General features: G+C 46.9%; 1 protein-coding gene across 5 annotated transcripts in view; it reads right to left on the minus strand.

Moving 5' to 3' along the window:
• Positions 1 to 18140, minus strand: part of LOC139763917 (uncharacterized) — a 197696-nt gene that overhangs the window by 167645 nt on the left and 11911 nt on the right. For all 5 annotated transcript variants that reach the window (XM_071690358.1, XM_071690357.1, XM_071690355.1 and 2 more), the window contains exons 2-3: positions 17044 to 17327; positions 10634 to 11098 (exon numbers count right to left, since the gene is read on the minus strand). In XM_071690358.1, the coding sequence (XP_071546459.1) occupies positions 10634 to 11098; positions 17044 to 17301 (723 nt within the window). In that variant the 5' untranslated portion in view covers positions 17302 to 17327. The remainder of the gene's footprint in view (positions 1 to 10633; positions 11099 to 17043; positions 17328 to 18140) is intronic.

Consider the following 18140-nt stretch of genomic DNA (forward strand, 5'->3'; position numbering starts at 1 on the left):
CCGACTTCAAGCAGCACCCCAGGGCGACAAAGCCCCCAAGGGGGCGGAAGGAGCAAGCCTCTGCCTCCCACTCCCACCACCAACTTTAGAAGAACTAGAGAGGAGGAAAGAAAAGTTAGTAGCAACACACACACGATGGGTGGAACACCTGGAAGAGCATGGTCATGGTGACACACACACACACACACACACACACTACCGAAGCGACGACCAAACTGAGACGATGACTTCACAAACCGCCAGCAAACAGAACACAACATGTAATACACCGTCGAGGACCACCGGCCACTCTACATCCCCCAGGACGACCACATCGACATCTCTACAGCTCTCTCTCTCTCTCTCTCTCTCTCTCTCTCTCTCTCTCTCTCTCTCTCTCTCTCTCTCTCTCTCTCACACACACACACACACACACACACACACACACACACACACTTGGTACTCGTACCAAACCATGCACGAAATTTTAAACGCCAAAACACACGGAAACAACCAATTATCAAACACAGCTGTTGAGAGATGGAGGGAGGGGGGATATATGAAATGGGCTCGTTGATGGTGGGAAGAGTGGAGCAGGCCGAGGTTGACAAGGGTGTAGGGGAGGGAGTCAAAGTATGCTCCACGGGAAGGGGGGGGGGGGACTACGTCAAAGTTTATGACCGGGAGGAGAGGAGGCTGAGACACGGTTGTGGAAGGGTGGCAGAAGTGATGACTGGGAACTTGGCGGGGATGCTGGTAACCTGGCAACGTGGAGGGGTGACTGGATGATGAGGAACGTGGAGGGGTGACTGGATGATGAGGAACGTGGAGGGGTGACTGGATGATGAGGAACGTGGAGGGGTGAATGGATGATGAGGAACGTGGAGGGGTGACTGGATGAATGAGAACGAAAAATGATGACAGAATGAATGGGAACGAGAAGGAATGCTGTGTAAACGAGCACGATGTGGGATGGTTGTGAAAGTGGGAGGGGTTTGTGGATGAATGAATAGGTGGAGGGAGGGTAGCCTCAAGGAATGAGTCATAAGGGTAGGGGTATACGGAAAGGTGACCGGGCAGGAGTGGAGGCCGTGGCAGCTACTCCACTAACCCAGCCACAAAAACAACAGACAAGAATGGCCCGGGAGTATAAACCGGCCGGCCAGCCAGCCAGCCTGGCCGCTTTTTGTGGCCAGGCTTGTTACTGGCGTCGGTGTGGGGGGGGGGGGGGGGGGGATCACAGGATGGACAAGGAATGGAAGGAACGGTACAGGAAGAGGAGAGGACGGGTGAGGAGGGGAAGGAGACGGCAAATGGGTGCAACAGGCAAGGAACCTCACAGGTGGACACTAAGCCAACCGTCATACACGAACTGGTGATGGCGGTGCCACGGCCCAGGACCGGTGACGACGGCAGCGTAGACGGAGGACGAACTGCTGTGAGGAAGGGGTGGACTGGGCGTGGGACGGACGAGCAGTAGTCACAGAGGTGGGCTGAAGGTGTGGCTGAGGTGCGTTCTGGGGAAGCAAGGAAGGTGGCGAGAGGAAGTCAGCAAAGAGGCAACCCATCACACCTATCCATCACTATGGTCGTTCCTCCCATACAGCTACAGGAGTGTCCCAACCCAGTGACTCGCGTGTGAGATAGTGTGTGTCTCTCCAGCAAAATCGCGGAACACAAACGTCACACAGAATGGCTAAGGTGTGGCCTCTACCACAGTGTGTTTGTGGCGCAGAACAGTGTGTCAGGCAGCAGCTGCCATCACACCTGCCTACACCGGAGTGTGTGGCGCAGGACAGCCCGGGGATCAACAGCTGTCATCACACCTGCCTCTACCACAGTGTGGCTCACATCACCCAGCGAGTCGAGCCAGCAGCAGCAGCCACTCCTCACAACACGTGGCTTGTGTATCCTCCTGCTATACGATGCGTGGGATCCTCTGCTGCACCTCGACAGCGGTAGGTTGCCGATGCTGCACCATGATTACACAGCATCATGACAGCACGGAACAACAGTCTCCAAATCACCGTAATCTTGGGAAGAAACGTCAGACAGGCTGGCGTGTCACAGGGATGAGAACTACAGTGAAAGTACCAACTTTGCTTGACGTATTACAGGCTGACAACACCACACTAGCTTTGTCTGACGGGAGAAGCTGGAACACAACAAAGGAAATGCCAGCCATGCCTATCGTGTGGAGCCTGACAACACCAGGGTAAGAGGCGCACAATAAATTGACCTCTCATAGCAGCAAAACCACAACCAGAGGAGATGCCAACTATGCTCAGCGTGTAACTGACAACACTTGAGGATATACCAGCCAGCCTAGCGTGGCACGTGCAAGCCTGACACTACCAGAGGAAATACCAGCTTTGCCAACCATATGGGAACCTGATTCAAACATGAGAAAATACGAATCTTGCCAAACATGTGGGGACCTGACCACACCAGAGAATATACAAGCCTTACCGAGTATGAGGGAGCCAGACAATACCAGAGAATATCTTCGCATTTTGTTATGTGAAAACCTGACATAGTCAGCTTTGCTTAGGTGGGAAGGTGACAACATCAACCTTGCCCAGGCGGTGGGAGGTGAGACCAACACGATCGGTGAGTCTGAGGGAGGCAATGAGTAAGAAGCAGGGCAGGTGGGACCGGCCGGGCCTCCGGACAACATCCAGTAGAAACAATTCCTTGTCTGGCCGCCCCTGGCCCCCGCATGGCCTAGCCACCCCTGGCCCCCCCGCATGGCCTAGCCGCCCCTGAACCCCGCATGGCCTAACCGCCCCTGGTCCCAGCATGGCCTGGCCGCCCCTGGTCCCAGCGTGGCCTGGCCGCCCATGGCCCCCGCCTGGTCTAGCCAGGCCGCCTCCAGCATCTAACTAACACCTAGCGTATTACAGTAACGGTGAGAGACGTGGAACCTCGTGTGGCTGGAGGACCGCGTTGGGCCACGATGACAACAAGGCTGGGTGACGGAGGAGCCAGGGGGACAGGTGAAGGATGAAGCCGGAGGAGCAAAGAGGGGTGAGGAGAGGCAGACTGTGGGCAGGTGATGGAGAGTGTCATGTCCCCGGCAGGCAGGTGGTGGCTCCGTCCACCCTGCTCCTACCGCTCCGTGTGTGTGTGTGTGTGTGTGTGTGTGTGTGTGTGTGTGTGCGCGCGCGCGCACCTGGGGTCTAAAACGTCACATACGGACGGTGACGTCAACAGGTATGGGTTATGACCTTACCACGTGGCCAGTGGGAAGCCAGCTTTTATTAGCAGGTGACATCAACAAGTATGAATTATTTCCTCAGATGGCCAGAGGGAAGTCAGTCTGTACGTAGATGACGTCAACAGGTAAAGTATGATGACATCACCACGTGGCCAGTGGGAGCATGGCATGACGCATATATTAGGCGTGACGACACACGTGGACTGTGACGTCAATAAGTATGGATTATGACGCCATCAGGTGAGCAGTGGAAGGCTAGCTGTATGTAGGAAATGACCCCAGATATGGGTGAGGGTAACTCGGCAGTGTTGTACTGTACAGCACTGTCTCGACTCACGTGAAAACCATCCTCAACATTCAACCAAATCATCCAGCAATCAGCCAGACACATGCACGACGCACTCTATCCATCAGACAAGCACGCACACTACTACAAAGCAGGCACCACCTGGCAGCAGGATGGCACGCACCATGCATCAGTACGCTGGGCAGCAGGAACTGACCACAGTACACGAGGAACCACGCACTTTCTACTACCATTATCAAAATGCCACGAGCTCTGTACCCAACAGCTGACCCTCGTCAGGACACACTGGTATTAAAGAAAAAAAAAGCCTCAACACAAGAATTGTACGAGAGGGTACCACACTGGCTGGTCCTCCAACGATCTCTCTTCCTCTCTCACACCCACTGCACCTCTCTCTCTTCCTCCGAACACTTTAAGGAAAAACTAGACAAACTACTTAAAACAGTTCCGGATGAACTCATGACAAACAACAATGCAAAGCGAGTAACTGTGCAAAAAAGAGTATTGTGAGAGATGCAAGGAACGTCACCCACAAGCCAGCCTCAAGCAACACCTCGTCATGGGTGAGTCTACGTCGGTGTGCTATTTCCCCGTCACAACACCACAGAGTGGACCAACACAGCGGATGATTCCAACACGAGCGGTGAGCACGTGTGGCACGCGTTCACACTCTGCCGACCCGACCCGGAGTCTCGCCACACTTGTTTCTCACACGAACTCCACTAAACAATGTTTCCATTACGGACCCAACAAGCCGGAGGGGGAGGAGGACGAGAACGAGGAGGAAGTGGAAGAGGAGGTGGAGGAGAAGCAGGAGATAAGGGGAAGGAGGACAAAAATTCGGATAATGACACATGTTCGTGATCGGCCGGGATGTGGTGGGAAGGGTTGCATTCTCAGACTGAACACACGAGGAGACCCATAAGCCAATCTGGTTACAGAACTACCCACCTCTGCAAGGACACACCAGCCCACCGAGCACAGGTACATCCCCAGGACAGCCTTGGTTCCAGACCCATGTGAACAGGAAGACAGGCCAGACCATAGTCCACGTACTGTTGATAGGGAGAGAGACAGATGAGGGGGAGAGGATGGGGTCTGGAAGGCGAAAGCAAACATGAGGAGAAAAGACGAGGGAGTGATCCAGATGATAGCAGGTGGGGGGGCACCCACGGTAGGTCGGCGGGAGGAAGATGGGGGCCTCCCATTGTGGACCACCTGGCAGATGGTGGGAGGAGCCTCCCAGAGACCACACCTGGTCCAGTCAGCCACTACTAAAAACATGAAGGTCTTCAGGGATAATCATTATATGTACAATTCAGCTTCCTACTGTTAGATTCGGATCGTTGAAGGCTAGCAATACTCTTACAACAGTTCTATATCCAATGCTGTACACTGTTCATTACTTTCTCAATACAGCCCACTACTGCATCCCATCTCCTACTAGAGAGCTTGAGGCTTGTAAGTTGCTCCAGGGTGTCTAGAGGTATGCCTCACCAACTTCCACCAACTACAATTTTCATCAGTCGTACTCTAGTGTAGCAGGTTCAGTAATGCAGACCAAATGACAATATGGAACACACATCCAGTGCTACAGCCTGGCCGTTTCTCCACGGTGGGAAACAGAGCAAAGATGCTGCTTGTGTAACGCCATTACAAAGCAGGCCAAAATGGTAACGTCTGGATGCCGGCGTTGAAACGTTGTCTGCGAGTGGTAAGAGGAGACTCACGGTAATGTTATCATATCATAATGGGACAAGTGACTGTCAAATAAGCTTCTCTAACGAGAGTCATTTCTCGCTCTCTGACGTTCCAGAACCAATCAAATTAACATCTGTTATATCAGTATTTATATGAATAACGAGAGCGCCACTTATGGAGTGAACCAGGCATTTCAAAGTTGTTTGACTGGGTTCGTAAAGGAAGCAGATCGCTTAGAAAACCATGATGCGGAGGTGGACATGATAAGGACCACTCAAATATCTTGTATGAAACTCGTCTGGTTAGGAGGAGGTCCAGGAAGCTACCATCCTATACACTACAAAGCCGGAGGAAGTAAACAAAGTAAACTCAAAGCATCAAGCGACCTGCTAACCGAGCAAAGCAAATCCGTCTCTCCATCAGCTGTCGGATGCACCTCCTCCTCAGAACTATAAACTATCACTGAGGGAGCCACAGGTGGACGTGAGGAACGGTTAGGAGTGGCAGAAGGGAAGGTCGGAGGTGTGGGATAAATCATGGAGAGGAGGCAACATGGACACGGTTGGGGAAACAGAGCAGGGAGCAGGAGAGAAACAGACGAGAATGTGGGGTGTATTTCTTTCCTACCCAGCACCACCCCGGAAGCCAGCAGGCGCGGAACGTGGGAGAGGTGGGGTGGCTGCCGTATATATACCGAGTTGTGTTCCCTGCTCTCCTACCAGTTTGTTTTTCACGACACACAAAGACCGCCAGTCCTGGCATGGAGGGTGTAAGATGGTTCCAGTAACCACAACACTCCCAAGTCAGGATAGCAATACTTCCCTTAGAGGATACTGTTTACAACCTACTGACACGGAGCGCCCTGCCGGCCGTCTACAACCTAATCACTATTCAAGTAGCCGGTAGATCATACAACTGTTGGCAGCATAAGCAAGTGGCATTTCACCATGTGCACTACTCCACCAATGTTTACATCTTTTCCCCAGCACGTGGCAGTAGAGCACACGTGCTACTACAGTAATGTTTCCTCTCTATTCTTAGCATGACACTTCGATATTGGCTATTATGACCGTCCCAGGGAGCCCTGCAGGTCACCTGGTAAACCACCTACACTGATGTTGACTCTTCTCTCCACCATCCTTCCTCCTGGCCTCTCTTCTCCAACTTTTACTCTCATCAATTAGCTGTGGTGTTTGCCTGACACATATCGGGAAAGGCAAGTACCATGCTGAACACTATATCACCTACTGGTTACGTGAGCAGGAAAAACGAAGTGAGGCGGGTGGGATGGGGGACTATCCTGAGGAGAAAGAGATCAAGAAAACAAAGAGGTACGACCTGAGGTCTTAGGAAGTGACGAGTACTGGCTATGGATCAACAGTAACGGTCAGCCAGGGACTGCCCCTTGGCCTGGAGCAGCAGCAATAGTGGAATAAGGAAACATAGGACATTGAACAAGGGATTCGACACCCCTTTCCACATCCGCCTTCTTGATGCCTGTGCTCTCTCTCTCTCTCTCTCTCTCTCTCTCTCTCTCTCTCTCTCTCTCTCTCTCTCTCTCTCCCCTGTTTACACCTCTGACCCAGGAAGTTGTCTTATCTTTCTGCCAGAGCCACACGTGGGCTGCTGGCTTCCAGTCCACAAACATACGATCTTTCTTCCACCTCACACACAACAAACACTAGACAACGCCTGACCCGCATATCTCGCTTTCCGTCACTTCAGATTCTCCTGTGGTTGACTATCATTCGTTCCATGGAAAGTTTCTCAACGCTGGCAGGACTTTGGGAGTTTCTAAAACTCGTGCGTATCGTCGTGCACGTGGATCATTCAGTCGCGTTCATGGGGACACCCCATGTGGCCGTGCCCTCTACCCACCACCGTCCATTGCTGATCCTCTGTACCAGACAATATACAAGTCCACTGACGGTCTCACACAGTAGTGTAGGAGTAAGGTGCGGAGGGAACTCATTTGGCGAGGTATGGAGAGGCAAACAGGATGATGATGATGATTACATACGTATCAAGGATACGTCCGAAACCGAAGATGATCACGCATGGCGTGAAGTGGCATCCCTGACCCAGAAGCTGGGAGAGGGGCACGCAGTGGCTCGACGCACCACCACAAACACGTCCACTCGAACCGCCGGTGGAGGGGCCACCCACACCAATCAAAACCTATACAGAAACTTGTTACAGCACTCCTACCACCAGCACCACCACCATGTGTTTCCTCTGAGTGGCTGTAAACCTGGCTACACTTGAAGTCTGGGACACCGCTCCACCAACAGCCCCCACAGCCCTTTCTACACCTCCAGAGATCTACACGAGATAAACGGTGGTCACATGGCGTCGCTAACTACCAAACATGTCCACATCCACGGGTGTCAAAGTCTGTGGCAGTGTAGAAGCAGGTCTTTCCTTGTTCGTCCATCTAAACACTACGCTCAGTCACATCACCCCAAACCGAAAAATATACCATACTATAACACAACGGCCAAGCAATGTTTCTGGTCATTAAACAATAAAACCCGTAGTGGGGAATCTATAATGTGCCCTGATCCATTTTCAGAGGTCAACGGCTCCCCGGTGACCGTCCACATCAAACGTCATCGTTCTCACATACACCACCAGACTACACCTTGTGTTGACCTCAGATCCGTGCCTTGGGAGGCACCAGGCCTTAGCAGCACAATGCTCGACATTACCTTGGGACTCACAAGGTAACACCTCCCATTACGGGGAAGTGAGAGAAGCTGCGCCCGTAAGATCCTGCCTTATACTGGCTTGGTGAGGGCCATCACCCAGCCTGCCTCATGCTACACCCACCGATAACAGCCTGTCTTATCGCGACACACACTACTATGTACCATCACCCTATCTTCCACGTGTTAACTGTCAACTGGCCCTCGTGTGTGTGTGTGTGTGTGTGTGTGTGTGTGTGAGATGACGGTAACATTATAGACAAATGGAGAAAAAATACAAGCTGGAAATGACCTCTGGAGAACGTACAGCATGCTGGGAGTTGGTTGGGGCTAAATGTCACAATTACGAGTGTTTCCTTCCTCTCAGATCAGGGTCAGGACACAGGTACATTATGTGGCCCATGTAGTGGTCCAGGTACGAGAGGTCCAAATGAGAGTCCACACGACTGTAGGCACTGATGCAGGAGCAGCAACTCCAGCAGGAGTCTCATGGTTATTGTTAGGGTCCATACAGGGGGACCCAGGCATCCTGGTGGAAGGTAGTAGTGAGGTCCCGTAACACATAACACCATCAAAGGTCACAATACCAACAACCAAACAACTTAGTAAACAACACCAGTAAAATGACCGACATCAAAAGATGCGGCACCAAGATAAACCACCAGGTACCATAACCAACAACAGATGCGGCATCAAGATAAACCACCAGGTACCATAACCAACAACAGATGCGGCATCAAGATAAACCAACAGGTACCATAACCAACAACAGATGCGGCATCAAGATAAACCAACAGGTACCATAACCAACAACAGATGCGGCATCAAGATAAACCACCAGGTACCATAACCAACAACAGATGCGGCATCAAGATAAACCAACAGGTACCATAACCAACAACAGATGCGGCATCAAGATAAACCACCAGGTACCATAACCAACAACAGATGCGGCACCAAGATAAACCAACAGGCACCATGACTAACAAAAGTGCACCATATAATCAATACTGAAGACACGGTACTCGAGCGGCAGCAGGAACAGCAAGCAGTACAGTGAGGGTACCAGTGTCATTAACAAGATACACAGTACCGTCATGTATAACGAAGCCGAAGCCGACCCACCCTGCAGTAGAGGTGAGGCACCTCGCCAATCACGATGGTACAATCCTCTGACGTAATGCGAACCAAATACACTGGCTCCTGACAGTTGTTCTTTCACCAGTAAAATGATAATACAGTTCAGTCATTCCCAGGAAAAAAAATGAAGTTATAGCAGAGGAGTGTAGGTGCTACGTCATGCCTTCAGTAAAGATTTTATACTTTGTTAATATGGAGGAAGAGGATAGATGATGAGGAACATGTTAAGATATGCAATCTTACATATGGTTATTTGCCACTTTTCAGAAAGAAAAAGATACTTTAAATATCAATATTATCATATTCATATTCTTATGCTTCATTTGAGAAATTCATGAGCCTATATGTATAAACATAGTCGAAGAATGAAAAAAATACTTATATTTTTTCCAGTATTATTACATAATTCATATTTGACCGAGACTCCTACAGTTTTGGCTAATGTATGTTCCACGATGTGCAGGTGAGGGCGTTCCCTCTCCCTAACGCTACCCAGTGACCGACCGTATAACCAGTCCTCAGTCATCAACAAGTCTCAAAATGTTGCACCTTTCTTTATCATCAGTAGTTTCTTATTCTTTTGGGCCTCTAAGTTCCAAACTGTTAGCCACTGCCATTCAACATGATCATTTCTTATTCTTATAAAATCTCTACGAGGTATTACACTCGATCACAGATTGCTATATATAGTTAGTTGCTTTGACCTCAGCATCTGCTATTCCATTATCGATGATACCAAAAACGTCCAGAATCATTCACTACTCTTGTGTTTCTAATGCATGGCAGAGGAGGAAGAGAAATCAAGTTAAGGAGGAGTCTGGTATGGAAGGAAATGGAGGAACCAGTAGTTAATAATGGTAGCAACACTTTAAGTTTATCAATCATAACATGAAGTTCAAAATAAAGTCAACCGACTGTCATTCAAAGAATGTGTGCGCAGACACTGTCTGAGCAGTTTACACCAAATGGTCAGAGGTCAAGCACAGTGACATTCACTACTCTGAGGAAGCACCAGCACGAGACCACTAGAGGCCAACCTAACCACACCGTCCCGGTCCCACCACCTCACCGCACGGAACCTTCACGGCCTAGAATAATACGTCAGCAAACACACACACACACGATCTGATACACTGCATTCATCAATTCAATGATACATCAATTTTCTTCGACGTAAACCTGCAGCAGCAACGGCACATGTGAGAGTCCAGGTGGCGTGACACGTCAACCCACGGCAGGTTGTGTGGGAGGCGCGGCGCGGCAACACAGCCCTGGTGATCGCTCCATGACGGACAATTACACATCTTTTTACACAGTACTTACCGTCACCATACTACAACTACTATACCTCCCACACGGGTTATGTGATAGGTTGTTGCTGGCTGGCTACAATCAGCCCTAAAGCCCCTGAGCACAATGGTATGACCCTTGGGTAAGATGGCCCGACATAAGGTGGGTCAGCCGTCAAACCCAAGGGTTGTCATGTTGTCGTGAAGGACTCATGGTAACCAGCCGGAGGTATACAACCAAGGTTCTACAGAGTACGTAGTACGTCAACAATAAGTGTGGCAGGAGGGTACTCACCTGGAGGTGGGAGTCGCTGGCGTTCTGAGGACGGTCACGAATCTGGATGCCCAGGTCGTCATCGTCGTCCTCGTCGCCGCCAGCCAGTAATTTTTTCGCGGCTGGCGGTCTACCGGCAGACTTGCGGTGCTTAGCGAGGGTGCCGAGCGTGAAGACCTTCCCGGTTTGGGCCAGGAAGCCCCGTTGGAGGGCTCGCTTGATGGCGTGGCGCACCAGGGTTGGCATCTGGGGGTCGTCCAGGGCGGAGGCATGGCTCTGCAGGTTGGAGGTGATCTCCTTGAGCGTACCACCCTCGGGACCCAGCTCCCGCACCGCCCGCACCACCTTGCCCACAAGGTCGGCCGCCCGCGAGCTGGCCGTGGGCGTGCGAACGCTCACCCGACCCGTCCGAAGGGGCGGGTTCTTGGGGTCGGCGTACGACTCTATCCCTTTGTTCTCGATGTAGAGGATAGCGCCCGCATCCACCTGAGGGGGAGGGAGGAAACACAACACTTGAGTCCTTTGTTGATGACGTCGCCCCAGGGAGGACCTGCCCGACCTTGGCTCGGACCCACACCCATCCTTTCCCCACCATCTCCCCCACCCACACCCATCCCTCCACCACAACCGTCCATCCACTACCTCTCCCACTCTAAAACCTGCCCCAACTACATCACCCTCCACAACTCTCCCACCGACATTCGTCTCTGCAAAACTTACCCCACCTAAAACAGTCCCCACCTACAACCGTCCCATGACAACTTACGCCACCCACACCTATCCCACGATCATCACAAACTAGACCCGTCTCATAACCACCTGTCCCACCAACACCCGTCCCTCTACACCATACCCTACGCACATCGGTACCTCCAACAACTGCCCTACCCACACATGTCCCACCAACACCTCCCCACCACTTCCCCTGTTCCATCCCTCTACTACCAACTCCAACACAAGTCTCTGCAAAACCTTCCCCAACCACAACCGTCCCTCTAATACCTATATGCGTCCTTCCATTAACTGTTCTATCACCACCCTGACCAGTCTGTCTACCACTAACCTTCCCAACTCCCCCCCCCCCCCACACACACACACAATGTCAACCGTCCCTCCACTATACGCATTCCAAACTGATCTCCACCATCCTCAGCCAGTTTCCACATCCTCCCCACCTTCCTGCCACCCAGCTGCTCTAAGCACACTGCCCTAATTACCACCCTCCACGTCTCTCCACTCCCCAATCCCCCAGCATCAGCTCAGTGCTCGTGCCCATCCCGGCCCTGCCACCACTGCTGGTCCACATCCGGCGGTCCGGCCGGCTCACTTGTTGCGTCATCCGCCCCGCCCCACCACCCACTCACACCTTCCCTCCCTCCCTCCCTACCCGATGCCTGACCCTCCAATTAAAGCCCCTCCTGTCGTGCCTGGGCCGCGGGGAGCGTAGGTCAAGCACCCCTGGCGGGTGGTGCCGCCACAACCACCACCAGCTGCCCCCAACCCAACCTAGTGTAAACACCTAACCACGTGACCTTCCTCCGTGTGACCGTTCCCCTTCCACGTCGTACCCCCGTGCCTAACCCTCACCCTCCACGTGCCTCCGTGCCCACCAGTTCCAGTAAGTGCCGTCCCTCCTACCATGTGGATAACCCCTCCTTTCACATACCCCGTACCCTTCGATCTTTCCACACACCCCGTGTCCTTCGCTCCCTCCACGTGTTGTACATACCTGTTGTACACACCACCACCAAGTGGGACCATCCCTGCTGGACACCTCCATGAACCACCCGTACTGTGCACAACCACCACCATGTGGTACCACCCCTACCATACACATGACGATCATCTACCATCCCTGCTGGACACCATCATATGCCAATCCTACTAAAGAAACAACAATAATACTACCCCTACTATACACACCACTATCATGTATAGCCCCCTACTATATACACATTCACATGTACCACTCCCACTATACAGAAGAACACCATGTAAAATCTTATTACACACAAAAACACCATGCTAACCCCCCCACGCCCTATCCCCTCTATACACACATAAAGTCGCATTACATACAGCATCAGCAGGTACAACCTGTTACCACACACTAAAATACACACCATCAAGAACTATCACTGTTGCAATACCTCCACAAATGACGTCAATGAAGTATCCTTACCTCTAATAATCTGTCCTCATAACTGCCATGTCCAACATCCACCTCCATAATCTCAAATGCTGTTATGTGAATCATCAATCAAGCTATTTGCTTATGTCCACTACCTGCCTCTGTAACCTTGTTACTGCTGTATACTATCTATCCTTATGGCCAGAACGCTGTCATCTCCACCATTCATCCTACATACTCATAGCTGTCGTGTCAACCATCTGTCCTCATAAACTCATAGCTTTCAACTACCTGTCCCCATAACTTCACAGTTCCCCTGTCAATGACGTCCATATAATCTCACAGCTGCGAGTTCAACCATCTTTCCTCATAACCTCAAGCTGACTACTTAATTCAATAATCAATACTCACAACCTAACAACTGACAGATACATCAACAATTCTTACTAACTTCTACCTCCTTCGTCGTAAGTAAACTTATCTATCTTAAAAACCCAACCAAGCATGTCAGGTGATGTCCTAACAGCAGTTTGGTCATGTACAAGTTCTCACAAGTTATTGGCATACCAACTACCATCTCTATAACCTCGAACATGCATGCAAATGCAGGTTACCTCCCCATCCTATCTTTGGTGTTCAGGTGTTATCATCCACAGTGAAGAATGGTAACAACAAACTATAGAAAGAGTGGTAGGCAGCAGCTGCTGTGGCTAATAATGATAATAAAATGGCTAAAACTGAAGGAAACAAATACAAGGTGGCATTACCTATGTCTGCAAGTAACATTTCAAACAAAAATGGTCAGATGTTATTTACATATGCACTGGACAAATGAAGCAAAGAAAACAATTTGAACAAAATTATCAATAATAATAACAATAATAATAATTTTTTTTTTTTTTTGCTTTGTCGCTGTCTCCCGCAATAATAATAAATAATAAATTATAAAAAAAATCATCCAACTGTATCAACTCTATAGAGACCATGACATATGAACTCTATGATCAATAACCGCCTTTCATTATCTACTTGGGAGGGGAGAGTCCTATGTATTATTCTTTTTATATATCAAGTCACTTTAAGGTACACCACTACAGACAAGAATGTAAATGTAAATGAGTGGATGGTGAGATACAAATGTATACTAAATTATTATATCAAGGCTCTCATTCTAATTGGGACAAAATAATGTCTCCACACCATCACTTAGAGCAAACTAAATGGCTGCTTAGGTCATTTTTCCGGCCATAGACACATGTGCAACATCTGGTAAGCACATCAATTACCCTCATAAATTCACGATCTTCACAAGATTCTACTCTCACAACAAGAATGTTGCTGTTGCATATATTATGCCTCATAATCATATCATGTTAACCAGACTCCTTTTGCCAAGATAAACATCAGCCCTCATTACTTAAAGTACAACTATTAAGATAATGATTGGCCCGTGGAACTAACTACTGCCAAGATGATAACTAATCAGTCCTCATAGCTGACTATGGCTACAAAGACAATTGGTGTGTTCATAACCTAAATACTGTTATGACAGTATCATACCATATCCTAACAGCAGCTATGAGGATAAATTATTAGCTTCCATTACATAACTGTAGTCAGGATAATCATCTGCAAGGCCAAATCATTACTATCATTTATATTAAGTCCTATAAACCTAAGTGATTCTTTCACATGCAATGATCTTTATGGCTGACTTCCTCATAACAAATCATACTATATGACCAACCTGATTATTTTCAAACAAATTTGTGTTGTTTTAGCCATTGTTCTAATAAGCTACCTACATGCGTCCCCATCCCCAAGGTCTGCACACCCACGGCACACGTGTGACTGTTGTTTCTCACAATTTCTGTGTGGAGACTAGCCACTGAAGGACTGGCTGTAAACATGCCATCTTCCCTTGAACAGATATGCAATGGAAGTCTCTTCTTCCTTTTGTTTTTTCCTTTTCACATAACCTTTCTTCCTTTAGAAGTCAGGTCAACATAACACCTGGAGCCCTGATTACGATCTTTCCATATCTTTTTTTTTTCTCCAAGATGGCCTTACCTGAGGGACATTCTGCCTGTGCCATGTCAAATTGCTAAGAAAAATAAAAAAATTACCTCTTCAGATATATTCTTCATACCTGAATCACTGTCACCAATAAAACTGCCATATCAACCTTGGTGTTCTTTGGAGACAAATTCTAGTCATTCACTCATAACCCTAGAGGGGTATTTCATTCCTATGTTCACAAGTTTCATCCTACACACAGGGTCTAGGCTGATGGTAATGCATTTTTACCAATGTATAATCCTTGGGTATGAATCCTACCTTGAATTCTCTTGTACAACCAGAGAAAATTGTAAACATGCAATTCACAAGATCTTTCAACCTCTTAAAAAACAAATAAGCGTTTAAATTTCAAGGTTCAGTTCATAAGAAATAATAATGAAACAAAGTACCTCAAGTCAAACATGATGTCATAAACTGTAATGACTGAACAGCCATTTATTTCATGATGAACTGCTGCTGAGTAGGTATATTCTGCATATCTAAAAACCTAAAAGGTCATCGCCTCACCTAATAACCCACTGTAACTACACGGCAATACTATCCGTTCTCAACTGCTTTTAATCTATCTTTTCTCAAAATCCAGTATAGCAGTTGTTGGTACCTTCTCCAAAAGGATATGTCTGCTTAGGGCCATCCAAAATCCAATCTAGAAAGTCCAAGTGACTTCTAAATATTTTTCGATACACAAAATGCACCTCAAGAATGAAGCATTTGTGAAACAATATGAATGAAATTTACCATACCTTCATTCTGATTTTTCAATTAATTCCTTTCTAAAATATTAATAGCAATGAGTAAAAGTACTTTTGATGAATTCCCCTTAAAAAAAAGTATATTCTAAATGGGTGGTACTACAAGCAACCAACATTATCAAAAAATATATATTTGCAATTTCACGTATTTTCACAATTCATATACATCAACAGAATCAAGATATTCTTACACATTCATCATTAAAAGGATTCTGAGTGAAACTTCCAATGCTATGGTACACAATATTACCTATCTCTCTAAACTGTAAATGTCCTCAAATCCTAAAAGCTGAGCCATAACTATCTCTAGAACTTAAAAGTAAGTTCTTAAAATGAAGCATAGGAGATAGTTATGAATGTAATGATATAAAAAGTGGTGCAGCTAACAATAACTTACAATGATATAAATGGACAAATAACAATGTGCCCTATGTATATGCAAAAGCATATACACAGCATAGACTAAAATCAAGCATCGGCTTGATTTTAGTCTAATTAAATAATTAAGACTAAAAACCACAACAACTTGAGCTACAGATGAAAGATCTCATTCTTAATAAGATTTTTGAAAAGGTGAAGAATGCCTCACTCTGTACCCCAGTCAGGTATACTACATGGTATTATAGCTTCTTTGAAAACATTACAGAAAATAAAGATGGCAACAGACTGCAGAGTCAAAGCATAGGTCAATTTACAAAATAAAACACGAACATGAAATAGGGTTTGAACAAATGATGAGAGAAAATGCAATGATAATCTACTTAGTCTTGAGGATAGTCACAAAAGAATATGGATTGATTCAGGCACAAACTGTGTGGGGTCATTTTAATAAGGAGAGAGGTCCTTATCTATTCCAAATTTTCATTGTCTTAGATTGTTGGGACTTTTAGGTGCTATGGCTACTGACAGGAATCTGCCTTCAATTTTACATTATCAAAGAAATGTACAACAAATTATCAAGAGGGAATCTTTTGAACATAAATCAGCTTGAAGGAACATGGATCTAAAACTGATCAAGGAATTAAGGAATTATAAAAGGGTATGCTCTTGGTTCAGGGCACCTTGCTGTCCAGTGTAAAGTACATTACTTTCACCATATGAAGCAGAAAATTATCTTAATCTATTTGTTGCAAAAACACCAAATTATGTGCATTAAAAACTATAGCTCTGGCTCAGAATACAAAAGTAAATTTCATATGCAGAAATCATGTAAAGTGTGTGTTCAAAATTGAAAATAAACTCAAGTTTGATAACATAAAGGTTCCCTGTGTCACCCAAAATTTTCAAGATACAAAATTAAGGTATATATTCAAAACATATAAAACAAATACACAAATTCCAAAATTTATGACAGCATATCCAAAGTATTAATGTAAATAACATAAATAATATGACTATAAATATAATTCCATCATTACTGAGAGGTAAAGTTATTCTGACCAACAACTACAAATTATGGAGGGTCTCACCTGTGCCTGGAGGTTGGTAACCACTAAATCTGGCGGCACAGTAAAGAGCTGCCTCATGGTTTGGGTGATGCGCTCTAAGTTTGGCCGCTGCTTCTGAGACTTGATCTTAGCTATGGACGTAAGGAGGCGCTGGAGCCACTCTTCCGAGCTTACCGTGGTGGTGCTGCTACTGCTGCTGCCAGCACTAACACCACCACCCCCTCCACCACCTCCACCACCCCCACCTCCTCCACCACGGTCCCGGTCTTTAGGACCCATTGTGGTTCACTCTCACATCATTAAAACTGAAATGGGAAAGTAAAATTTCTCTTTAGAAACAAAACATAACTCTAACCACTTAACACTATATCCTAATCAAATGCTAAAAAATAAAATATTCTAAACTTATTCATGCAACTGAAAATTTGAAAAACTTATTAGAGGATGGCTATTTCACGATGACTATACTTATAAGAACAAGTTCAAAGGACCAACAAAGTCAGGTTTCAAAATCTACCCACAATACACGAGAGTATTTTCCTACATAATAACCCAAGCTTATAAGATTATATATACATGATATAATTTCAAAAGGCTTAAAAATAGTAGCCTTTTAATAATAAGTGGCACCACTAACATCAATGTAAAAATACTTATAGCTCTAATACATTAACTGTCAAAGAACAAATTCATCCTAATGTGTCTTAGGCAACATGCCAGAAGGGTAAGAAATCCAGATGGTATTTTTAAACCAGGGAGTGAAGCATGGCTGGGATCACAGACTAATATATGACACTGGCAGAGCTGAAATAAAGTACAACAAAATAATCGTTAACACTTCTCACCACAACACAAATAAGAAGGGCCATACATGGCACACATCCAACCTTTGAGCTAAGAAAAACTTACCTGAAAACTCCCAAGTACTTTTGAACAAGTGCCCAGTAGGTAGGTACTGTGCACCACTGTCACTATGCTATGATGACTATAGTCTTGTAATTTACCACATTTACTATTCAACTGTCACTTCTTAACAAGCTGAAAACTTTTCAGATGTGTTCCCCAATACTCACTAGACAATAAACAGTTACTTTCAAACAATCTTTGTCTTCTCTTTA

This window comes from Panulirus ornatus, chromosome 48 (genome assembly GCF_036320965.1).
Source record: "Panulirus ornatus isolate Po-2019 chromosome 48, ASM3632096v1, whole genome shotgun sequence".
NCBI classification, from domain to species: Eukaryota; Metazoa; Arthropoda; class Malacostraca; order Decapoda; family Palinuridae; genus Panulirus; species Panulirus ornatus.